Source organism: Saimiri boliviensis, chromosome 12, assembly GCF_048565385.1.
Source record: "Saimiri boliviensis isolate mSaiBol1 chromosome 12, mSaiBol1.pri, whole genome shotgun sequence".
NCBI classification, from domain to species: Eukaryota; Metazoa; Chordata; class Mammalia; order Primates; family Cebidae; genus Saimiri; species Saimiri boliviensis.
In genome coordinates, this window is record NC_133460.1 from 96,809,605 (window position 1) to 96,835,929 (window position 26,325).

General features: G+C 45.0%; 1 protein-coding gene across 1 annotated transcript in view; it reads right to left on the reverse strand.

Annotated features, from left to right (window-relative positions):
* Positions 1-2,479: 2,479 nt before the first annotated feature.
* The window catches only part of LOC141580521 (guanylate cyclase 2G-like), a 42,578-nt gene continuing 18,732 nt past the window's right edge, over positions 2,480-26,325 (reverse strand). Inside the window, 13 exon segments of the mRNA XM_074381581.1 lie at positions 2,480-2,648; positions 3,657-3,737; positions 5,567-5,660; positions 6,716-6,890; positions 9,691-9,709; positions 9,711-9,754; positions 9,756-9,876; positions 10,724-10,864; positions 13,807-13,945; positions 14,796-14,951; positions 17,629-17,791; positions 25,193-25,264; positions 25,783-25,887. Of these exon segments, the coding sequence (XP_074237682.1) occupies positions 2,480-2,648; positions 3,657-3,737; positions 5,567-5,660; positions 6,716-6,890; positions 9,691-9,709; positions 9,711-9,754; positions 9,756-9,876; positions 10,724-10,864; positions 13,807-13,945; positions 14,796-14,951; positions 17,629-17,791; positions 25,193-25,264; positions 25,783-25,887 (1,479 nt within the window).

The following is a 26,325-nucleotide window of genomic DNA, read 5'->3' on the forward strand; positions in this document are numbered from 1 at the left end:
GGGGGTGTGCACATATATGTATATATGTGCATGTATGTGCACGTGGATGTCTGTGTATGCGCACATGTGTGTGTATGTTTTTGGATGTATGTGTGTCTAGAGGCCAAATGTTTATGTTATCATGTTCAATGAGAGAGGCAGAACAAATAAATCTGTTGAACATAACTTATGTAAGCACATGGGCTAAGGCTGGAAGAAAAACATACACACACACACACACACACACACACATTACAAATACATGATAATAATAGACAACTGCCTTATCTGGCTCCATTCCTTCATCTGTGTATTATTTTCTAATGTTCTTTTAATGTCACAGTAACGAATCGCTTAGTTACTGCTATGATTTTGTATATAGCTCTATTAGTCCTTAATACTGCTTTGCTAATATTTATGCTTTCTTCTCCCTGACTAGACTGCAAGCTAAAGATCAAGGGAAAGTTCATATTCTCTTGTGTACCCCAGAGTGGCACAGAGGAAGTGCTTAATAAATGCACTCCTTGGATTAAAGGAATGTTCATGTGAATAGATGAATGGCTGGATGGAAGAATGGATGGACAGATGGATGGACGGATGGATGGACAGACGGACGGACGAACGGATGGATGGATGGATGGATGGATGGACAGACGGACAGACGGACGGACAGACGGACGGACGGACGGACGGACGGACGGATGGATGGATGGACAGACGGACAGACGGACGGACAGATGGACGGACGGATGGATGGAGGGACGGATGGACGGATGGACGGACGGATGGACAGATGGATGGATGGATGGATGGAGACTACCCCAGCTCCCTAGGAGGCCTCATAGTAGAGGTGGCCTTGTTTTCCTTCATGGTTGAACAAGGTGTTTGGGATCCAGAGCCATTATTTCAAACAAGAAAAGAAGTTATGGGGAATGAGAAGATAAATTTGGCCTACTATCTCCATGTTAAAGTAGCAGAAGAAAGCTTTCCCCTCCTCTTCACATAAATGCCTTCTACCTCCTCTCCTTCTAAGCATCGGTCTAAAGCCTTTGGTCCTCCTCAGTGCTGAAGGCCTCTGGGGAGGAGTGAAGCCTACCACAATGAAAACAGAATTGTCATATAGAAAACGGAGCCTGTGGTAGATGTAGAATTCAGTCATCCCTCTCTAGGCAGAAGAAAATACTGCTACTGGAAATGCTTAGGAGCTCAATGAAGACTGGATTATTTGGGAGTGGAAATGCTTTTGTGTCCCTCTTCCTAAAGAAAGGCAAGAATTCCACCAAACCTTTTATATAATTTGTGTCAAAAGCCTTCAATAAAACAAAAAGTAGTTTATTTCCCATACAGGTCTCAAAATTATCTCCACAAAGGCAGCTCAGAGGCTTGGCAAGAAAGAAGCAATTCCCGGTCTCATTTGTTTTCGCTCCTATGACCATGGGAAGTTCAACAGGAAAAGGTCTCAAACATATTATTTCATTCAAATGGCTCTGCCAGATTCAGTAGCAGCCACACGAAAGATATCTGGATGTGAGGTGTTACAAGAGATGAAGAAAGAAGTACTATAAATGCATTAGTGGTTCAGTAAATCTATTAAAAGATCCACTCAAACAACATGGAATCCTATTCATTATGTAGAAGGGAAAACCATCATAACCAGAATGGATGGGTTCATCTTTGTCTACTGGAACTTTTTTAAAATTAAACTCTTCACAAATGACTGAGAAATTCTATTTAAAATTCAGGGCTTGCCTGCCGGAGTTTTTGCTCAGTGAGCAGGAAAGAAATTAGGCCATACATTGGGAAGAGGACGTTATGCATTTGGGAGCTGCCTGGCTCACAGTAACTCAGGGCTCAGAACCAGGCTTTCCCATAACTGCAGAGGGCCTAGCTGCTTGCAATAGCAATAGCCTCCGCCCTGTTGGATTTCAGAGGCTGTTCATGCCTTTAGAGCATTTTCTCCCAGAACACATTCTCAGATAGGGGCTCCTATCTCCTTGCAGGCTGATTAGCTGATAAGGAAAATAAGCACCAAAGGTTTAGAGAGCAGGCACCTTGCACAGGAAAGACAGGCTCATCCTCTCCACTTTCCCCTCCTGCAGAATGAAACTGGGGGTCACTACAAATTCATGAGTTAATGGGCTGTAAATACCTGGCAGCTAGGGCAGTCGCACAGGGCTGGGAGCCACAGGCTACAGGAAATGAGTTCACCGTCTTCAGCTCCTCCAAGTCTGCATTTGCTGGAGGCACAGGCTGGGAGCAAACACAGGGGTTGGAAGAGGAGGCTGGCTAGACGGCTCCCCCTAGTGGGAGACTCTTTCAATGCCCCGGAAACACCCCTCTTAAATGGGATACTGACTGCGTCCCAAAGAAGGGTCGGCAAAGACTTTCCTGTGACTCCACAAACATCTTGAAAGAAAATAGTCACCTCACAATATCTCTGGGACTTTGGCTTCTTCCTCAGCAAATTCGGGGAGTGGGAGAGTGAAGCCTTCTTTACCTTTTAACCAGAAAGCTGTTTTCTCTCCTTTGCCCTGTGGGAGACGGAAGGCGGCCCTGGGGCATCACTGGCAGGGTTGGGTGGGGCTGGAGGGCTGCCTGCAATGCAGGGCCTCTGGGCACACGTCTGAGGTCTGGCTGGCTGGCTGGGACTTTGGGCTTTGCTGATAAGCCTGTATGGACAGGCAGCAATATCCTAGGGGGTGGCAGTCCATGGAGACTAAAGCTTGTTGCAAAGAAAATCTTTTAAAAATAATAATAAGGCGAGGTGCTATATCTGACGTCTATAATCCCAGCACTTTGGGAGGCCAAGGCAGGCGGATCACCTGAGGTGACCAACATGGTGAAACTCTGTCTCTACTAAAAATTCCAAAAATTAGCTGGGCAGGGTGGTGGGCACCTGTAATCCCAGCCACTCGGGAGGCTGAGGCAGAGAATTGCTTGAACCCAGGAGGTGGAGGTTGCAGTGAGTCGAAATGGCAGCACTGTGCTGGGCAATGATATCAAAACTCTGTCTCAATAATAATAATAAAAGCTATTGCACCCAGTATGAGTGGGGCACCCAGCGAAGCACCTCACATACCTGTCCACATTTACTCCTCACATCCACCCTTCAAGGACGGTATTATCACCACCCCCATTTTGCAGATGACAAAAACAAGCCCTCAAACTCAGGCAGCAGGTCAGTAGCAAGAATGAGGTCCAAGCTATGTTTAAATGCTGCCTTCTAGGAAAGTCTTCCTGTTACTGAAGTCAGTTGATTGAATACAGAATGCCAAGGCCAGGCTAAGCAAAACTGGGGAGTTGATGCCACTGCCTTCCCTTCGACTTCTTTATCTGGACTGGGGCATTCAAGAGGACACTAGGGGACCATTCGTTACAAAAAAAAAAAAAAAAAAGAAAGAAAGAAAGAAAAAGAAAAAGAAAAAGAAAAGCATCACTTAAAGGGTTGGTTTAGGTGGGAGTTCAGATGCTCTCTGTTGAAGATTCCACATTTGCTCATTCGAGGGAACTTCTTCCTTCAGAGAAGGAAGAAGATCTGGCAGTCATGAGCGCCTCCAGAGAAACCTTAGGGGTCTCCATGGATCACTCCATGGAGATGCTTCCATCCCACTAAGTTCCTCGTCATCTCTATCAGAGACCCAAACAGGGCAGGTGGGGCAGAGTTGACCTGGTCTCACCTTGACCAGAATGGTGCCTCTTTTTGACAAGCTGTACCCTCCCCATGCTTGCAGTGCTCTGAGAGCCGTGAATCCGGAGAGCTGCCATAAACCAGTCACTGCTTAGTTACCAGCTTGTCAATGGAGTGTTAGTGGGGTAGGGGCTGCTTTGGAGAGGGAAGCTACATGGCTCGAATTCTCTGATCACCAGGACTTTTCATTAAGCAAATTACAGACAACTTCTCCGAAGTCTGAAACTCTGAGACTGGAATTCTCAACCATTCTGGCATTGCTCCGACACTGCTGAGTCCTGCTCAAAACCTTAGTATGTTCAGAAGGGAACAGAAGGCAGAACTTATTTAGCATACAAGGTAATCACCATGGAGGGTGGTTTACTGGCTCCTTAGCTAGGACATTATACTGAAAACGGTGTTTGTAACCGGAAGTCCAATTAGAATCAGATCTAGATCCTTTATAAGCAGTTCTACCTTCAAAGTTTGTCCTAAAAACATGTACTTACAAGCTAAGAGAGAGGTTTAAAATTCTTGTTTGAAGGCCAGATGTGATGGCTCATGCCTGTAATCCCAACACTTTGGGAGGCTGAGGCAGGCAGATCACCTGAGGTCAGGGGTTCAGGACTAGCCTGGCCAACATGGTGAAACCCAGACTCTACTAAAAATACAAAAATTAGCTGGGCATGGTGGTGGGTGCGTGTAATCCCAGCTACTGGGGAGGGTGAGGCAAGAGAATCACTTAACTTGGAAGGCAGAGATTGCTGTGAGCCAAGATGATGCCATTGCACTCCAGCCTGGGCAACGAAAACAAAACTCCATCTCAAAAAAAAAAAGTTCTTATTTGAGACTCTGTTAACTTAGACAACAAATGTGTTTTCATATATTATGGGAAATTTACAAATTCAAAACAATGTTAATCTAATTTTTTTTTTGAAACTTACATCACTGAGTAATTCTTTTTTTAACATGTCTCAAACTGATAAACAGCATACAAGAGTCTGTCAATGGTCATTGCAATAAAATTACTAAAAGCAAAAGAATGTGAAATTCCCTGGAGGTCCTGGCTAGAGATTTCCTCCTTACCACCAAGAATACACTCTACCTCAGGAAAGGGCAGATTACCATCTATGGGCCAAATGCAGCCTACCACTTGTGTTTGCAAATAAAGTTTTATTGGAAGATGGCCGTGCCCATTGATTGACATATTGTCTATTGCTGCTTTTGAGCTATGAGAGCAGTTAAGTAGTTGCAACAAAGACCCTATGGCCCCTGAAGCCTGAAATATTTACTGTGTGGCCCTATATAGAAAAGGTTTTCCAGGCCAGGTGCAGTGGCTCACGGCTGTAATCCCAGCACTTTAAGGAGTCAAAGTGGCTGGATCGTTTGAGGTCAGGAGTTCAAGACCAGCCTGACCAACATGGTGAAACCCAGTCTTACTAAAAATACACACACACACAAAAGTTAGCCAGGTGTGGTGGTGCACACCTGTAATCCCAACTACTCTGGAGACTGAGGCAGGAGAATCGCTTGAACCCAGGAGGCAGAGATTGCAGTGAACTGAAATCACACCACTGCCCTCCTGCCTGGATGACATGGTGAGACTTCACCACAAAAAAAAAAAAAAAAAAAAAAAAAAAGTTTTCCAACTGCTACTCCTCATTTAAATGATTTTATCATATGTGCATGTGATTGTTTAGAATGGAAAGTCATAGAAGCGAGGAGGCCACATGTATTTGCATGGTTCTAACAAGAGCACAGTGCAAAACCCTGTCTATAAAGCGTGTGATCAGCGTTGTCTGACGCGGATAATGATCTTATTCTCCAGATGGAAAACAGTAGGCAAAATCCAAATGCATCTTCTAAAAGTATTCCCTGGTCAAAGATCGGGGCCTGGAGGGATAACGAGATTGTATTTACAAAGTGTCGTCAGTGATACCCACGCAAACTGCTGCGTCTCCGAACAGACAGTATCTGGGCATGGTAATTCCCACCACACCAGCCACCACAGGACCTGAAGAATGAAGACCCAAAGACCATAACCACTCTGCATTGCCCAAGGCCGGGCTCCACAATGCTCGGCAAATCAACAAATGCAGTGATCCACCCTCTTGGGGCAAAGTTTGGAAGTAGGTCTTAGGGTTTTCAAAAAGGAAACTGACGGAACCCCCAGACTTCTGGAAAGTGACATCGTCATTAAATGACCATGTCACTCATGAACTAGAGCTGAAAACAAAGCCAACAGCACCACAAAAGTGGGAGCAATTCATTCTGACTGAGGATCAGGTTTTATTTTTGTTGAGCCTGGGAAGATAGGTAGCAAAATGGCTACAAAATTTCCTGGAACAGGTACAGTGTGAAAAAAAGGGACCCTTTGTTCAAAGATTATTAAGAATTTCCAGACAGTGTCAGAAGAGAGTGAAACCAAGCATGGACCACTTCTGCACAGATCACATGCCCATGAGTTGACAGACACAGAGCACATCAAAGGGCATTTGCTGCTGAGGCATGGAGGAAAAATATTCCTGGATTTGGGGCTTTGGTCTCTTTTTTTTTTTTTTTTTTTTTTTTTTGACAGAGTTTTGCTTTGTTGCCCAGGCTGAAATGCAGTGGCATGATGTCGGCTCACTGCAACCTCCACCTCCCAGGTTCAAGCAATGTCTCATGCATCAGCCTCCTAAGTAGCTGGGATTACAGGTGCCCACCACCACGCCCGGCTGGCTTTTTGTATTTTACTAGAGATAGGGTTTCACCATGTTGCCCAGGTTGGTTTCAAATTCCTGAGCTCATGCAATCTGCGCATCTCAGCCTCCCCAAGTGCTAGGATTTCAGGCGTGAGCCATGGCTCCCAGTCCTTACTTTTGGTTCAACAGCTTGAAGCCATTGTGTGTCTTTATTGTTGCCAAGCAATCTGGCTAAATAGAAACACACATGAGAGACAGTTTAATAGCTTGTTTCCCCTAAAGATGTTACCTTCAATGTCCAGGTTCCCAAAAGCCTTGGATCTAGGGGTGGAACCCAGACCTCCCTGCCACCATCCCTGGCCCATGAGGCCATCAGTTTTTCTACCTGTGTGGAGGCCAGTCTGAAGCTTGAGCTTCTCCTTGGGTATGTGGCCAATCTGGAAGCAGATGATGTCACTGAGGAATGGCAGGGACGTGGTGGCAATCTCAGCCACCTGCTGGCTTCCACTGCGGAGAGCGAGTCCACTAGCCACCATGTATGCATCTCCAATGGTCTCAACCTGAAAACAAAGCAACGGAGTGGCCTTTGTTTTCCACGAAGGAGGCCAAGGTAGGGGTGGGGTCAGAAATTAAGGCCCCTCATTTGTCCCCAGCCTTGAGGCCCAGTGTTTGGATGCATCCCGCTCCCTGACCTCCACCCCATGCAAATTCCAGCATTTCTTCAGTTCCTGTTCTCGTCAAGGCTCTTCCACAAAGCCCCTCTCATCTTCCTCCCCAAGCCTCCTTCCCCACAGTCACTGCTTCCTCCTCTGAAATCCGGTAGTAATGGTGGCTATTTCCTCAGCCCAAATTCAGAACCAGCAAGACAGAGAGCAGTGTGCTCATGGAGTCAGCCTTGAAGGATGAGGAGGATTCGTCAAGCGAAGACCATCTCACCCAACCTGAAATGCTCTCACCCCACGCAAGGGCTCTTACACATTTATACATGAGGATGCATTACACATTATACAAAATGTATTCATTCATACATATATATATATATATATATATATATATATATATATATATATATATATAATGTATGTATCTGCCTGTCTATCCTCTTCCCCCTCCATCCGCCTAATAAAATCAGCTTTCAGATCTGTAATTCACAATAGAGAAATAAATGACAAGTAGAAGCTTAAAGTTATAGCCCTTTCCAGATACATTTTCATTTTAACAGAATCCAAAGATGATGTGGTAAAGACTGAATGTCAGGCATTAGCCAGACGGTAAGAATACCTCTGTCCTGGCAACCCCAAAATTACTCAAAATCAACTAGTCCACAAGCCTCACCTGCTTCTGGGTTACCTCTTCCCACCGTGATAATGTCCTTTAGAAATATAAACTAAGTTTTAATATGAGCTCAACTAAAACACAACTGAGAAAGTAATAAGAGGAAAATCCCAGAAGACATCCTCCTAAGCAGGACAGGTTCTGGTTTTGTTGGGTGTGTGTGATCTGCTCATAAAGGTTATCTATACCAGCTGGGTGTGGTGGCTCATGTCTGTAATCCCAGCACTTTGGGAGGCAGAGGTGAGTGAATTACAAGGTCAGGAGTTCGAGACCAGCCTGGCCAACATGGTGAGACCCCCGTCTCTACTAAAAATACAAAAAATTAGCCAGGTGTGGTGGTGGACACCTGTAATCCCAGATACTAGGGAGGCTGAGGCAGGAGAATTGCTTGAACTTAGGAGGTAGAGGTTGCGGTGAGCCAAGATTGTGCCACTGCAATCCAGCCTGGGCAACAAAAGCAAGATTCCACCTCAAAAAAGAAGAAAAAAAGGTTATCTATACCATCCTTTCTTTCATCCTTGAACAGAGGCATCATTTGTGGAGATAAACGTTGAAGATGCGTCACTGAGATATGTGACCATCTGACCACACTGTCCCCCAACCTCGCTGTCCCAGGTCCACAGACAGAGGCAGGGCCCTGGGATTGTGGTCAGAGCTGCTGCACTTGTGGCTGCTCACAGGTATGTATGAGGACAGGCACACGGCGCTGTCCCTGGAGTCATGATCTGACCCCATCTAAAGAGTCAGTACACACAGAAAATGGTCATCATCGCCACCACCACCCAGCAGCCCTGAACAGCCAGATTACTACTGTTTTTTTTTTCGATTTTCCCTATCAAAAATGGTTTTCATTCTAGGTGACCGTGTCCTTCTAGCTCCCAGAGTATCATTAGATAGGTAATTGTTGGTGTCCCCCTTTTAGCCACGAGTCTGGTAATCTAAAATTGGGAGTCTTTCTTCACTCTGAATTGCTAAGGATCAGGACAACGAAGTGAGACCCACACAAGATCCAAGGACAACCTTTGAGGGAGAGTAAACAAGAGCATCTGAAGGAAATAAATATATTCAGGAAAGATGGGAAGGAATTAGCCAGTGGAAGGTCAGTGACTCTTTTTAAAAATTGGGCACAGTGGTTCACACTTGTGATCCCAGCACTTCGGGAGGCCAAGGCAGGGGGATCACAAGGTCAGGAGATCAAGACCATCCTGGCCAACATGGTGAAACCCAACCTCTACTAAAAATACAAAATGGAGAACCAAAAATGGAGCCACAATTAGCTGGGCGTGGTGGCCCATCCCTGTAGTCCCCACTACTTGGGAGGCTAAGGCAAGAGAATTGCTTGAACCTGGGAGGCAGAGGTTGCAGTGAGCTGCGCTCACACCAATGCACTCCAGCCTGGCAACAGAGTGAGACTCCATCTCAAAAAAAAAAAAAAAAAAAAAAAAAAAAAAGTGGCTAGGCATGGTGGCTCATGCCTATAATCCCAGCACTTTGGGAGGGCAGATCACCTGAGGTCAGGAGTTCAAGACCAGCCTGGCCAACATGGTGAAGCCCTGTCTCTACTAAAAATACAAAAATCAGCCAGGCATGGTGGCAAGCACCTGTAATCCCAACTACTTGGGAGGCTGAGGCAGGGGAATCCCTTGAACCCTGGAGGCGGAAGTTGCAGTCACCTGAGATCGAACCACTGCACTCCAGCCTGGGCAACAAAGAGCAAAATTCCATCTAAAATAAATAAATAAATAAATAAATAAATAAAAAATAAAAGTGCTACTGTGAGGTAAAATAATGGAAGGAAACAGAGGAAACTGGTGGTCTTTGACAAGCACATACATCTGTGACTAATCCAGACCTCTTCCAAGAAAGCAAAAGGAAATAAAATATTGAGTTTCTGCCATGAAGTGACATATGCAGAAACAGAGCTTCCTCCTGGCTGATGTCTGGGGTCAGTTCCATCCTCAGTCATGCCCCGGAGACAGCTGGCAAGGAGCACTGTGACCTCACAGCCAGGATGAGGAGTCTCACCTTATACATATCATAAGTTGTGATTGAATCAGCTGTACAGGCCACTGAGGAGCTTGATGGCTTGGAAGGGGGGAGCTGAGCCAACACCGCTTTGTGAATCCAACAACGTCAGAGAAAAAGACTGTCACAGACTCAAACTGTTCTTGTCCCATGGAGCTGCCTGCTAGGAGCTGTTCTCCAGTGAAGCTGAAACCAGAGAAAGGATCATTTTCGAATAGGATCTTATTTATCTCATCTCCTACAGACTCCTGCGAAGTTGTCCTCATTGGTCCTCTTGCTTCAATGGCTAAGCTTTTGGTTAACAACGTTCATTATCTAGAGGAATTCTTTTAACATCCGCTTCTCCACTTGCATTCTCTCTAAAGAGATATTTTAATTGATGGGTATAAATGGTGGGGGAATTAGGGGAAAGGGTCACATAATGCCTTTACAAAAAGGATTTTCTTTATGCATATAAGTTATAAAGTTAGGGTATAAAGACTGTGAAATTGTGGAAGTGAATATAATCATTCACCAATCCACAAATCAATTTTATTTCAGTCAACCAATCTCATTAAAAATCCCTGCCCCCGCTTCTGTGCAAGAAGTGCAGGGGAATTTTAACAGCAAATACTTCTGCCAAGTGTTGAGGGAGTGAACATGTAGAAAAAGAACCAAAAATGGAGCAATATTTGAATGTGAAGCCGCAGGTACATATTATATACTGTGCAGAGATTTTGAATCTACAAATACCGGAGAGGTAGCAAGAAGTCGGACTCGTGAAATGAGGGCGCCATCTAGTGGCTGCTCTCCTGATGCTGCAACCATCACCTTCCACGTGAAAGACGAACTTACAGCCTCGACTCCTATGGATTCAGGAGAGTTTGCCTCTATCTCCCTTTACAGGTGTACCAAACTGCACAAAACATGCTGGACCCGTTTTAGAAGAACCTGACCTCCTCTTAGAAAAGTAATCATGGAAATAATCCCCCTTTGTGGGGCTGCTTAGATGGCAACGATACAGCTTCATCAACGCCCCAGTGTTTCCAAATACCTGGGCACCAACGTGGACAGAAGCTTCTCCACCTTCCTCTTCTCTGCGGTCAGCTGGCTGGTCCTCTCCTGCACCACGTCGTCCAGGTGATTGGCATACACTTCCAGCTTGCTCATCATACTGGCCAGTATGCTCACATGGCTTTAAAAAAAAACAAACAGACATTCATGTTTTCTCCCAAGACCCTTAAGGCCTCAGTGGAACGCAGCTTCCAACTACAGATTCCAGGAAAACATCTCTTGCCTCTAAGGTGTCCTAGTTAAGGGTTGCCCATGGACATTGGGGAAGTGACAATGGCAATACAGCCACATGACAGGACAGAGCCTGCCTTTCACCAGTCCTCTGAGCCTAAGCTGCCTCCTTCATTTCTCTGAGCCTTGCTTTACTCATTTGGAAAATGAAGATAATCATATGGATCTCATAACATTGAGGTCATGTTTTCTAAGTAAAAAGTCAGGATGTATCTTAAGCTTACTTAAGATGTACCATTAGGTTAATTACCTTGATTTAATCATTCCACACAGTATACATATGCTGAAACATCACATGGTATAACATAAATATAAACAATGTTTCACTTATTAATTTTATTTTTTAATTTTTATTTATTTTATTGTATTTTTGAGACAGGGTCTTGCTCTGCCGCCCAGGCTGGAGTGCAGTGACACAATCTCAGCTCACTGCAACCTCTACCTCCCTGGTTCAAGCGATTCTCCTGTCTCAGCCTGCCAAGTAGCTGGGATTACAGACATGCACCATCACGCCTGACTAATTTCTGTATTTTTAGTAGAGACAGAGTTTTACCGTGTTGGTCAGGCTGGTCTCAATCTCCTGACCTCAGGTGATCCACCTGCCTCGGCCTCATTTGTTAATTTTAAAAATAATTTTTAAAAATTTTTAAATGTCTGAGCTGAGAAATGCAGAACACAGGGCTATTGTGTTAAGAATGCATAGCTGAGGCCAGGTGTGGTGGCTCACACCTGTAATCCCAGCACTCTGGGAGGCTAAGGCAGGCAGATCACTTGAGGTCAGGAGTTCAAGACCAGCCTGGTCAACATGGTAAAACCCCGTCTCTACTAAAAATGCAAAAATTAGCCAGGAATAATGGCACATACCTGCAGTCCTAGCTACTCAGAAGTCTGAGGCATGAGAATCACTTGAACCGGGGAGGCAGAGATTGCAGTGAGCCAAGATCACACCACTACACTCCAGCCTGGGTAACAGAGCAAGACCCTGTGTTGAAAAAAAATTGTTTTGTTTAATTTTTATTTTTTTTAAAAAAAGCATAGCTGAAGGTCCAAATTGAGAGTAGACATCTGCCAGGCACAGGGGCTCACACCTGTGATCCTAGCATTTTGGGAGGCCAAGGTGGGCAGATCACGAGGTCAGGAGATCGAGACCATCCTGGCCAACATGTGAAAACCTCTCTCTACTAAAATTGTAAAAATTAGCTGGGCATGGTTGTGGATGCCCATAGTCCTAGCTACTCAGGAGGCTGAGGCTGGCGAATCACTTGAACCCAGGAGGCAGAGGTTGCAGTGAGCCAAGACTGCACCACTGCACTCCAGCCTGGCAATAGAGCAAGACTTCATCTCAAAAAAATAAAAGAGTAGACACCTGACTCCCAGCCTGGGGCTCTTTCTACCAACTCAAGCTACCTCTGACATGGTCATGTCTTCCTATATTCGTGTACTAAAAAATGATACAATTATCCTGGTGTATAGGAAGCTGCTATTGAGAAAGTTGTTGGAGAGGCTTGCATAATTGAAGTTATACCTACTAGGAGTGGTGAGTAATTTGTATCGCATAGTCCAGTCCAAATTGATTAGCTTAACTCTTGGAATGCTGATTTGAAAAAGATTCTGAAGCCATGTCAAAAACGAGGCAGTGATGGAGCTGAGGGACTGTCAGTGGGCTGGGCTCAGTCTGGGAATATTTGTGTATTTGCTTGATGCCAAAGTCAGATGCACTCAGATTTCGAGTTACCCTTTTTGGATTAATCTCACCTCTGTCTTATTTCGCCAGAAATTAAAACTGGAATCTGGTCTAAAAGCGATTGCATATCCTTACAATAGGCTCCTGACTCAAAAAGTCTCCAGGTAATAACGTAATGATCTAAAGATGAGATACACCACTGGGGAGAGGCTGGAAATGGTAGGCAAGGGAAGAAAACAAAATGAAGAGCAAAAGTGGGCTGAATTTACTGAAACTCACACTCACGTGCCTGCACACACATGCTGGTATCCTCTCTCCAAGCAGCCCGAGCTGCTACATGTTACAATCACCCCAGGAGCTTTGAAACCCTGCCACTGAGGCAGCACCCCAAACCAATGGTATCAGAATCTCAGGCTGAGATCCAAGCATCCACCATTAAGAGACAACGCAGCAAAAACAAATAAGCTGGAAAATAACCTTTGTAAGTGGACAACTGAACAGCATTTATCATGAATTTTAAACATATTTATCTCCTCAATTTAATGGCTAGAAATCGAGCCGGAAGAAACATTCACCCACGTGTGCAAAGATACAGAGCTGAGCATTGCAGCACCTTCCAAAATGTGTATCAAGGTACCATTTATGGCATATTCTCACAATGAACAATTTTGTAGCCCTTAAGAAAGAATGGGGCAAATACGTATGTAGGAATATGAGGTAAGAGGTGCACAGGCAAAGGGAACAGTACACACAAAGGGTCTGCGGTAGAAATCTGTCTTTTTTTTTTTTTTTTTTTTTTTGGAGACAGATGCTGGCTCTGTTGGCCAAGCTGGAGTGCAGTGGCACAATCTCGGTTCACTGCAACCTCCCACTCCCGGGTTCAAGCAATTCTTCCGCCTCAGCCTCCCAAGTAGCTGGGACTACAAACGTGCCACCAAGCCTGGCTAAATTTTTTTTGTATTTTCAGTAGAGATGGGATTTCACTGTATTGGCCACCTGTTCTCAAACTCCTAACCTCGTGATCCGCCCACTTCGGCCTCCCAAAGTGCTGGGATTACAAGTGTGAGCTACCGCATCCAGCCAAAAATGTGTCAAAAGTAAACGCCTTACTCATTAAGCAGTTTCTCCCTGTTCTCCCTACCCCCAACCACTGGTAACTACTGCCAACCTGCATTCTGTCTCTATGAATTTGTCTATGTTGGAGACACATGAAGTCGTCCAGTGTGACCGAAAGGAGTGAATCATAAGAGATGGCATTAGGGGGTGCAGTGGGCTGAATCGTGGGTCCTAAGGAAGATGTCCCCAGAATCTACAAACGTTTCCTTATTTAAGAATGGGTATATATACCAGATATGCAAATATAATTAAGTTAAGGATCTCGGGTTGAGGAGATCATCTGCAATTATACGGGTGGGCCCTAAGTCCAAGGACAAATGTCCTCATAAGCGGCACAGCCAGGATAAGTAAACAGAGGAGGAGGCAATGTGAAGATGAGCCAGAGGCTGGGGCCATGTGGCCACAAACCCAGGAATGCTGGGGCAGCCACCAGCAGCAGGAAGAGACAGAGTGTGGAACTTTCCCTAGAGGTTTTGGAGGGAGCAGAGCATGGACAACGCCCTGACCTTAGGCATCTGACCTCTAGAACTGCCAGAGAATAAACGTCAGTGTTTCAAGCCACCAAACTTGTGGTCACTGTTATGGCCCCCTAGAAAACTAATTCAGAAGGCCACAGAGTTTACATGGTTTCAAGGCCTTCAGTGGTCTTGTCGGCCATGAGAAGGACTCAGTTTTTACTCCCCAGCTGGGAAGCCAGGGGAGGATTCTGATAGAAAAGTGACATAATCTGCCTTCTTTTCTAACAGGATCCCTCTGGCTGCTGTAATACAATAAGTTATATAATTTGGGGTCCCTGGATTTTTTTGGTAACCAAAATGCAATTCATTTTCTAATTTTAAAAAAGATTATGGTTTTTTATTTTTCTTCAATTTTTTTTCTGTATCTGCTTACTAGGGAAAGAGCATGAATGTTCAGTAAAAACAATGGCATAAATTGTAAATTAATAAAACAATTTTAAAAATCAGCATTTCAAAGCTAGCCCACACGACCAAAACCTCCCAGGCAGGCTCTCCTGCTTTACCATCCAGTGCCTCATGGAGGTCATCAAAGGGCCCATGGTCCCAGGGGTGGATCAGCTCCCTCATCAGAATGGCGAAGCTGTAAACATATCCTTGTGTGGTACCTGCCCAGGGCACCTCCGAGAGCCGCAGCAGCTCTGAGGCCATCCAGTTGAGCTCTGCAAAGCAATGGGATGTCCACACAGAGTGAGGGTGCTGCTGGGCAAAACTGGAAAAGGCACTCCTTCATCCTTAGGGGCACAGGAGAAAGGAAGGCATCCAGCCCCAAGCCGTCAGTGATTTGAAGAGCAAACAGGGATCCATGTGTGTGAATATGGAGAAAATTAGCAGAAAGGATGTGCACTAACATGTTACGGGTGGTTTACTTGAGACTGTAAAATTATAGCTGGTTTTCACATTCACGTTCCTCCTCTGTATTGCCTTTATTTTTAAAAACAATTGTGGTATGACTCATAGAAGATAAAATTAACCATTTTAGACCGGACGCAGTTCACGCCTGTAATCCCAGCACTTTGGGAGGCCAAAGCAGGAGGATGGATTGAGGTCAGGAGTTCAAGACCAACCTGGCCAACATGGTGAAACCCTGTCTCTACTCAAAATCCAAAAATTAGCTGGGTGTGGTGGTGAATGCCTATAATCCCAGATACTTGGGAGGCTGAGGCAGGAGAATCCCTTGAACCCAGAAGGCAGAGGTTGCAGTGAGCCAAGATTGCACCACTGCACTCCAGTCTGGGCAACAGGGTGAGACTCCATCTCAAAAAAAAAAAAAATTAACCATTTAAAAATGAACAATTTGGTGGCAGTTAGCATATTCACAATTGCAATTAATAAAACATTAAGAACCCAGCATTTCAAAGCTAGTTGTGCAACCACCACCTCTATCTAGCTCTGAAACATTTCCATCTCTCTGAAGTAAACTCCTTACTCAGTAAGCACCTTCTCCCCGTTCTCCCGACCTGAAAACCCTGGTAACCACCAGTGTTTTTGTTTTGTTTTGTTTTGTTTTTTCAATTACTAAACGTTTAAAATATATTTCTAAACAGAATGGGCCAACTCAGTAACAGTAACTGCTGATCTCCATAGCAGAGTAACCCGCAAAGACAGAACTGATTTTTTTTCCCATAATCGGGTGAAAAATATACAACTTGCTTTTAAACCAAAACCACAATTTCTGCAGTTTAAAATGTTTCACTGCTAATATAGCCCTGGTAGAAATTACGTAGTTTTTTTCTTTAAAAAAAAATTTTTTTAATTTCCTAAGACACTAAATGATCAATCTGGAATGTTGATTCTGAGCACAAAACAGCTCAGTTAACCTAAAAAATAAAGAAAAAATTTCCATCACCTGTCTCAGTAGGGCATTCTGTCTCTATAGATTTATCTATCTATTCTAGATATTTTACACATTTACTTTTTCTGCAGTAAAGTCTATAGGCTTATGTCATTTTTGGTCATAATCATTAAAAGAAAATATATATATTAGAGGATGTGGAAGGGGAACCAGGACAGCTGCTAGCAGGTCTTCAAAATTTCTCCTTGGCCAGGTGAGATGGCTCGCCCCTGTAATCCCAACACTTTGGGAAGCCAAGGAGAGTAAATCACTTGAGGTCAGGAGTTCAAGACCGGCCTGGCCAACATGATGAAACCCTGTCTCTATTAAAATTACAAAAATTAGTCAGGCGTGGTGGTGCATGCCTGTAATCCCAGCTACATCAGGTTGCAATGAGCCAAGATTGCACCACTGCACTCCAGCCTGGGCAACTGAGTGAGACTCTGTCTCAAAATTAATTAATTAATAAAAACAAAATTTCTCCCCTTCTTTTTTTCTTTTTTTTTTTTTTTTTTTTTTTTTTGTTTTTGAGACAGGGTCTCTAAAAGCTGGAGTGCAGTGGCACAATCCACAGCTCATTGCAGCCTCGACGTCCCAGGCTCAAGTGATCCTCCCACCTCAGCCTCACGTAAGTATAGATGGGGGTGGTCTGACTATGTTGCCCAGGCTAGTTGCAAACTCCTGGACTGAAGCAATCCTCCTACCTTGGCCTCCCAAAGTGCTGGGATTTCAGGCATAAGCCACCACTCCATCCCCCTTGTCTTTCTATAAGACATCATCCTACTCTGTGTCACAGAAAACTCCCAAATTGACACAAAAAAGCTGCTGGTGATATGCTGTTCCAGCAAAAAGGGGATTGGGGCTGAAAATGTTGGGCTCAAGAGAGCCCAGGATGCATGCAGAGATAAGAATCCAAAGCAGTCAATTAATTGGGCAGGTAGGAAGAGTCTTCGAACCCCACTTGGCTCATGTGGAAGAAAAATCGGCCTTGAGGCAGTGGTTTTGTCTTCAGATGCGCGGCAGAATCACTTGGGAGCATTTAAAAACCAATGTAGACGCCAACATCCCTCCTTCAGATATGTTGATTCAGTTGAGAGTTGGTTGGGACTGGTGGGACCAGGCACCTAAAAGACAGAGAACTATGGAACTGGATTATCTCTAAAATGCCTGCAGGCCTATGTTCTAAGCTGAGAACACAGGATGAATGTGGGAAGGGACAAGGAGAACTAAAGAGTGGGCAATAGTTGCTCCAGGGGGCCCAGCTGAGCCAGGACAAGAACAAGTCTCCAAACCCGGAAATCACCCCACAAACTCAAGCCATCTTGCAGAGACTTCTTTTTTTTCTCATTCTCCTCAGGTGAAAAGAAGAGCTGTATATCATCAGCTCCAGAGGAAGGCCCACCTGTGGATACCTGTACAGATGAGCAGCAGGAAGCAAAGATGGAGCAAGGACCCTCTAACTCTGCTGCCCAGAGCTAGTGGGTACAAGATCACCCAAAGGTTACCTGAGTGGTCGGTCATTGTCTCATCATGTGTTCTATGCGTCCGGCTGTACTTGAGTTCCCACAGCCCGAATCCCGACACCTGCAGCTGACCATCCTCCAGGCAGTTGGAAGGTTTCAGGTTGCCATGGGAACCCAGGGGGCTCCTGTGGAGGAACAGTATGCCCCACAAGGGTGACAATGAGCAAATGAGGCAGAGCAGGTGCTGAGGACACTGCTAGAAGGAACCGAGGCAGAGAGACAGGTGGACAGAAACACAGAGAGGCCTGGGGCAGAGGATGTGCCCATCTCTGTGTTCATCTGTTCAGGAGCCACCAGTATAGCCCCTTGTCCCTGGAGTCAACTGGGGCAGGACACCCAAAATGGGGAAAACCATTTCCAGCTCCTTAGCTTGAAGCCAAGAAGACCCAGCCAGCTTAAAAGAAATACTGTACTAGTGATCAGGCTAGAAGGAGTAAACCTGGAGTGTTAAATCACTCCCAAGAAGTCAGGACCAGAGCTGAGATATAAACCCAGGTGGCATTGGCTTGGAAGCCCTGCTTCTTCTAAACCTCTAGATTTTCCTGTTTCCTGTGCCCTGGGTGATGGGAGAGGAAAAGGGGAAGAGGGAAGAAGGAGGGTCAAAGCACATACTCCTCCAGCACAATTAACCCCAATGTGTAATTACAGTTACACAATCTAGCTGAGAAGGGCAGTGAAGTCCCGCGTGGGAGTGGCTATGAGGAGGTCCAAGGAGGAATTAGGTGGGGGGAACATCCTGAACAGAGGAGTGCACCCAGGGACAGGGGCTTGGGCCTCTTGGGCAGCAGCGATGTAAGAGTTAGAAAGAGGCTGGGCACTGTGACTCACGCCACGATCCCAGCACTTTGGGAGGCCGAGGTGGGTGGATCACTTTTTGGTCTTCTTGGCTTCACGCTAAGGAGCTGGAAATGGTTTTCCCCATTTTGGGTGTCCCTGCCCCAGTTCACTGCAGAGATAAAGAGCTATACTGGTGGCTCCTGAACAAATGAACACAGAGACGGGCACGTCCCCTGTCCCAGGCCTGTCTGTGTTTCTGTCCACCTGTCAGGAATTCAAGACCAGCCTGACCAATATGGCGAAACCCCATCTTTACTAAAAATACAAAAATTAGCTGGGCGTGGTGGCGGCCTCCTGGGTGATAGGTGAGGAAAAGCCCCTTGGGAGGCCGAGGCAGGAGAATCCCTTGAACCTGGGAGGGGGAGGTTGCAGTGAGCCGAGATCGCGCCACTGCACTCCAGCCTGGACCACAGAGCGAGACTCCATCTCAAAAAAAAGAAAAAAGTTAGAAAGAAATTATTTAGACAGTTAATGACGGTATGGGAGTCCTCGGTAAGGTTTTCCTTTAAATAAAAAGTAGCCCCCAATCATTTTCTTTTCTAACAAAGAGCAGCCTGTAAAAGCGAGCTGCAGACTTAGAAAGGCAAGCTAGATTTGGAATGATTTCCATATGATATTTACATTTTAAAAAGGCAAGCTAGAAGCTTGCATGGGTGAATGCCTGCAGCTGTGCTAATAGGAAAGAGGCCACCTGGGACTAGGGATGTTCAAAATGGCAGTTCCATCATCCCTTTTCTTTGTAAACCACGTGTACAGTAAGGAGCAGGCAATATGGCACCCGACAGCCAAAGCCACTATTTAAATAACAGAAGATTAGGGTGGGGCAGCCAGCTTCCTTATTCTTATGTAAACATCACACCTGGTCCAACCAATCTTTGGGCCCTATGTAAATCAGACACCACCTCCTCAAGTTAGTCTATAAAATCTGGTGCACATCACTGTGGGCAGGAAGCCCCTGGGATGGGGCGGGTAGGATAGGGGGGTCCTCTCTCTATGAGAGGGCTATTCTCCTTTCTTTTTGTTTTGCCTGTTACACCTCTGCTCCTAAACTGTCTTTTTGTTAGGACGGATTTCCTTGGCATATTCACCCCAGACGACAACCAGCTTCACCAGCACAGGGATGCCCCTCTTCCTCCAGCAGGGCTGTCAAGGCCGAGTCACTATCCCACCTGAGCCAGAGCCGTGAGGACAATATTGCTTGTGAAATATGGGACAGGGGCTGGGCATGGTGGCTCATGCCTGTAATCCCAGCATTCTGGGAGGCCGAGGCAGACAGATCACTTGAGGCCAGGAGTTTAACCAGGCTGGCCAACACGATGAAACCCCGTCTCTACTAAAAATACAAAAATTAGCTGGGCATGGTGGCGGGTGCCTGTAATCCCAGCTACACGGGAGGCTAAGGCACGAGAATCGCTTGAACGCAAGTTGCAGCGAGCCTAGATCTTGACACTGCACTCCAACCTGGGCAGTAGAGTGAGACTCCATCTCAAAAAAACAAATAACAGCAACAAAAATGAAACATGGGATAATACAGAAAACATCCAGGAGAATGGATACATACCCCCACCCCTGCCCCAATCACTCTCCACCCCCTACCCCATGTTTCTTTTTCAAAGCGCCTTGTTTTTAGATGGTAATGTGGAATCTCATTTTGAAATTCAACTCAAGTGGACCTGGAGGGGCCTGGTTGGGACTGCATCTGGGACTTCCCCAGGGAGGCTCCAACAGGCTAAGGTCCAAGCTTGAAAGAGGGTGAGATCTGTGTCTAATTCAGAGTTCTCTCTGATTCCAGCAGAAGACCTCTCCATTCGACAGAACTGTCCCTGAAACACGCAAGACTCTTCTTTCCCCCTGCCATTGCTGGTGCCAGGCCTACCCCTGGCATGAGATATTTTACAGTCAACAATTTTACATTCTAGGATTTTAGCAGAGCTCCTTCCATTAGGGTGAAAACAACATGCTTCGGGACGCTTGGAATCCTGGGTGTGCAATCTTCTCCAAGAGATGGCATGCAGGTCCTTATTTTTATTTTCTATCTTGATGGAAATGTATGATTTTTATGTATATTGTCAGAGAACAAATAGAGCTGTGAAAGGATTCATTATTTATGTGCCAGACTTTATGCACTTTTTGCAGCTCTGAGGCAGGAATAACACAGGAGAACAGAAAATTCCAGGGCAGTTACACATGACTAGCGAAAAGGAATTGAGATAGCTGCACAAGCTGTTATTTTCAGGGCCGATAAGACCCTGGAAAGAACAGGGTGTGAGCCAAGCAGGCTAAGACCAACTGGACCCAACATGGTACTGGATTTGACCTGGGATGTGGTGGCTCATTTCTCATTATAAGCTCATTAACATACTATGTCACACACCCATCAGTGCTACCACAGTTCCGGGAATAAGCATATTTGGTGTAAAAATGGGTAGCACTGCAGTTCCCAGAAAGCTCCACCTTTTCCCAGGAATCCACACTAATATTCTACCCCTTGGTTAAAGAAACCCATGAAGGTAGAAGCAGCTCCAAACTCCATTGTTCGACTCTCTCGAGTACGCCCGCACTCCCCTATCTTAAGTGTGTACTTTTCACCTTGCAGTAAATCTCCATACTTTAACTATTTTCTGATTTATCCTTGAATTCCTTCTCACGACGGTGTTAAGGGCTTGCACAATGGCTGGGATCGAGGTCCCTCCAGCGTCTGGGGACTTCCCTAGCCCGCCAGTATCAGTTCAATCATCTGTCTGTTAGCTACATTTCTTTCCCTACTGGAAATTCCTGCGTGGCAGACAGGACTCCCACCGCTGGGCCCCCTATCTGTACTCCCTGGTAGTTAGCACAGAGGAAATGTCACGGAAGAGCAAACACGGTCTTCGGAGACAGACTGGATACAGCTCCCAATCTGTATCTTACCAGCTGGGCAGGTGACTTCACCTCACTAAGCCTCACATTTTTCCTCTTGGAAATGGAGATGATATTATTCCAATATTACTACTATTAAAGTTAAAAATGAATTAATAATGAAGTTAATTGTTAATTATTGAGCTTGCTGTCCAATAGCCACATGAGTATTTTTAAACTTTTAGCAGCAGTGTTATAAACCAAACAGGTGAAATGTATTTTATAATGTTTTATTTAACCCAATGTATTGAAAAATCTTTTTTCAGCAAATAATCGACATGACTATATTAGCAAGTTTTTTGTTTTTTTTTTTTTGGCTAAGTTTACAAAATCCAGTATAAACTTTATAGCAGTTCTCAAAATGAATTAGCTACAATTCCAGTGCTCATTATCTGCATGTGGCTGGTGGCTATCACATTCGGATAGTGCAGACTTACCCCATAGAAGTGTTGAGGAAATTAAAGCAAGAAAATGTACTTTTTTTTTTTTTTTTTTTTTGAAATGGCGTCTTTCCCTGTCGCCCAGGCTGGAGTGCAATGGTGCAATCTCAGCTCACTGCAACCTTCTGCCTCCCGAGTTCAAGCGACTCTCCTGCTTCAGCCTCCTGAGTAGCTGGGATTACAGGCACGCACCACCACGCCCTGCTACTTTTTTGCATCTTTAGTAGAGACAGGGTTTCACTACGTTGACCAATCTAGTCTTGAACTCTTGACCTTGTGATCCACCGGCCTTGGCCACCCAGAGTGCTGGGATTACAGGTGTGAGCCACTGCACCTGGCCCAAAAATGTACTTCTTTTAGTACCAGTAATAGGATTATCTGTGATCGTGGTAATCCTACTGCTACTACTAACAATCAACATTTACTGGATGCCTGTTACAGGGAGGGCATGGCGCCAAGCATTTGACATACATGAGGACTATCCTCATACAACCCTATGAGGCAGGTAATGATGTTATCTTTACACACCCTGAGGCCCCGGGTGGTTAAGGTCACCTGGCCAGTAGGTGGCAGAGTCAGGGTTCAAACCCCAAAGACAACTTCTATGCTGAGCTGTCCTTCATCCTATTAATCCATCAAGACTTCTCTTACTTAGACATGAAGGCCTATTTGTAACTCAAGAGGAGTATTATACTCTCCTTCCCAGGCTCGCCCAACTTGGTTGAACTTTTTGGGGAAAGGACAATAAGCCTCATTTGTCTGTACCTCTTAAGCCCAGAATCGGCCCTGATCCAAATTACGTGCTCAGTCAATATATGTTTTTTGCCTGGAAATGTCTACGGCATTTCAGAGTCTCTCTGGTACCTGACATGGAGGAGGTGCTGATCAAGTAGACATTAAGAGACTTGTTTCAAAAGTACAATTGCCCCCAAGGAGCTTGGCCCAATGCCCAGACCCATGGCAAAGCTCTAAGAGGACAGTGTATGCTCACTAGTCATAGTTCTCTTTCAAAGAACATTGGCAGAGCAATTAACTCAGAAGACCTACCTGTGCCTTGACCTAGCCTATTGCGTTATCAGTGACCCTACATAATTCCAGAATGTGCACACTCTGTCTCGGGAGGTAATGATCCTTCCAGAGCCAAATGTCAAGCTGTCCTCTGTTCTCCTGGCACAGAGTAGAGGGTAGACTGAGTGAGCTAGAGTAGGTGACAACCCCCAGTGAGCTCTTCCCCTTCAAAGCCTCATGCTTACCTGCCATAGTGTTTTTCCAGAGAAACCTGTGGCTTAATGCTTCTTGAAATCTGATGCCTACACTAAAAGGGTCAAATCTGTTATTCATGGCTTGATGAGAACTTACTGACTAGCTTACTCTTCACTTCAATATAAATAATGTCAGCTGTTTTGATTGGGGCAGGAGGCAGATCCTTAGAGTCCAGAATCCTTCTCTGTGCTTGGTGGGAAGGGAAGGGAAAAGTGGGTGAAGGGAAGGAGAGAAGATTCCAGGGTAGAAAAAGACACCATGTCACATCCTCCCAGTTTACAACCACTGCCACTTAAAGATTTTTATATGTACATCTCCAGACTGTTGTTGTTGTTTTTTTTCTTTCTTTCTCTCTCTAGCTAGATTTTTAAGCCATTCAAAGCTAGAAACAAGTCCTATCTTCCTACAAAAGTGGCCAGAGTAGGAAACACTCTTAACAGATGCTCAACAAAATTTTAATGAAATAATAACAGTGGTGGTCCAGGGTTGCCCATGGAGACCCAATCACAGAGACGCTTCTGTTTATTGACCTTGCTTGATAACAACCTGCTGGCTTCCTACTAAAGCCTAGAAAATCAAAGTCTCACAGAGCTATGGGACTCAGCTCCCTAGAAACAAAAAAAGCAATAAAATCTTTATTGAAGGAAAGTCCTCAGACTTCAACGGGACCAACCTCATTCATTCCACCTACGTGGGCGTTGAGGTTCTAGAGAGGGGAAGTGACCTGGCAAAGTCACTCAATAAGTCAATGGGCCATTACTCCAGGAGGGCAGAGCTTGTGTTTCATCATTTTTGTCCTCTCAGCACCCAGGCGAGTCTTCCTCAAAGGAATCTGTCTGTTGATTGATGGTTGGGCTATTGACTAGCAGTAGATCACCATCCTTCACTGTGCTGCCCAGGACTGAGGGGTTTCTTCACCCAACTCACACCTAGGTCATTGGCTTTGTCCCTTCTGGTGGTAAAAGTATAAACAGCAAGCTTAGGAAAGAACAGCTGGATTCAGCGCAGGTGGGAGAGGGCAGCCTCAGGATGCTGGTCCATACTGACATGGCTCGCCCCGCAGCTAGTCTCCTCCCATGCCCACCCACTCCATCCCTCATCACCAGCTGCATGCCTAGGGCATGGCCCTTCAAGACAGTGTCATCTTGGGCTTTGGATCCAGCTGCCACCTCTCAGCATTTCCATTGCCTTCCTGGCAACAGGCAGGAATCGGTCTCTCTTTAACTCCCTCTGAATGACCCCTCCCCAGCCCCTAACGGGCTTCTAGATGTGAGACTGACTGACTTCTCCCTGTGGCAAAACACAAAAGGAAGCTCTAGTGCTTCCCACTGAGAGGCCGAATGGAACGTGGTTAAGGGTGTAGGACTTGAAAATGGCTGGGTTTGAATCCTGACTCTACTATTTCATAGCTGTGAGACTTCAGGAAGATCATGTGAACTTTCTGCGCTTTGTGTTTTTTTAATCTGTAAAATAGAAATAACAATAGATCTACCCTGTTTTTGTGAGAATTCAATAAATTAATATCTACACAATACTGGAAAGTGTCTGGCCCAAAGTAGGCACTATATATATTTTAGCTGTTACTATTATTTTCTTCTTTTCGTAGCCACCATGGCCCCCTGTGCCAAAGCAAAGATTCTACCTCCTCAGATCAACATCTCTGGCCCACCTTTTAGGTCAGCAGCTTTGTGGTTAATGTGTCATCCGCATTTCCTGGGGAAACATATCTGAGGCTAGAGAGCAGAAAAGAATATCAGGAATTGTCTTCCCCAGTCCAATTTACAATCTAGTAATGAGATCCTCTTTGTGATAGAAAGTACTACACTACAATGTAAATACTCTGCTCTTTTCTCATTGGGTAAGCTTAGCATCCATTCCAACTTTAGTGTAAAATACTTTCCTCTCTATATATTTATTTGCAATCAGGGAAAAGGAAAAGAAAGGAAAATCAAATAGAAGTGATAGATTTTAGAGCTGGAATCACTTTGAAGAGGAGATCTGAAGAGGGCCAACATCTTCAAGAAAAATTGCAGTTTAATTTAATTAGAGACAGAGCAACTCAAAAACACTATCATATTTATTTTTTGATAAGTTTATGCTATACTCACATTGACTATGTCATATGCAAATGAGAGTTTGAATATCCAATCCATTTCATAATCCGAGTTTCTCAAAACATCCTGAAAACACAGTTATTCAGAAGATTCCTAGTGACTGAACCTGAAACACAGTGAGCTTTAATGATTGAACAGATTTGACTCTAATACAGCTTATATTTTTGGCCAGTACTAATACAATGTAAGGTAGGAGACATTAAACCTAATAACGGGAAATATTCCAAGGATATGCCATAACCTGACTCAATATTGAGAATTCATGCAGTCTTGAGTTTTGCAAACGCTTCCTTGTTCCTGACATAAAGCTGTCACTACATTCCGTAGTAGGATGGGCCCAGGAACACAGTTCAAGAGTAGCCATGACATCTTAAGAGAAGAAACCAAGCTCAGTTTCCCCCCAAAACAAAATAAACCAGACACTTGGCTAATTTGATTCACAGAAGGTAGCCTGACAAGGTAATTTAGGTCCTGCAATTAGACCAGAGAGGAACTGTGCTTGGATGAATAGCAGAGGGGACAGAGAAACTTCCTTATTATCTATCAGTAATCAAACCGAAGGTGCATTATACTGTTTTGCTTACCTTAAGACTTCCTTTTTTGTAATACTGGGTGACAATGCAGATGTTAGGTGGTTCGGAGCAAATACCAAAGAAGGAAACACTGTTCTCGTGCCTTAATTCACACATCTGGAAATAATCATGGTTACAACAGCTCATGTATAGAGCATGTCTCTATGCCCGGGACCATGCTATGTGCTTTGCATATTTTCAGTCTATTCCTGCAAAGACCTTGTGAGATAAGAATTGCTACAGATATCATTTTACAGATGAAGGAACTGGTGCTGAAAGATAAGGTAAAGTAACTTGAAGATCATGCCTATAAGTGGTGGAGCTGGGGCTAAGCGCAGTGGCTAGCTAAGCACAGTGGCTCACATCTGTAATCCCAGCACTCTGGGAGGCTGAGGCAGGCGTATCATAAGGTCAGGAGTTCAAGACCGGCCTGGCCAATATGGTGACATGCTGTCTCTACTAAAAATACAAAAATTAGCTGGGCATGGTGGCATGCACCTGTACTCCCAGCTACTCAGGAGGCTGAAGCAGAGAGACAGAAGTTGCAGTGAGCCG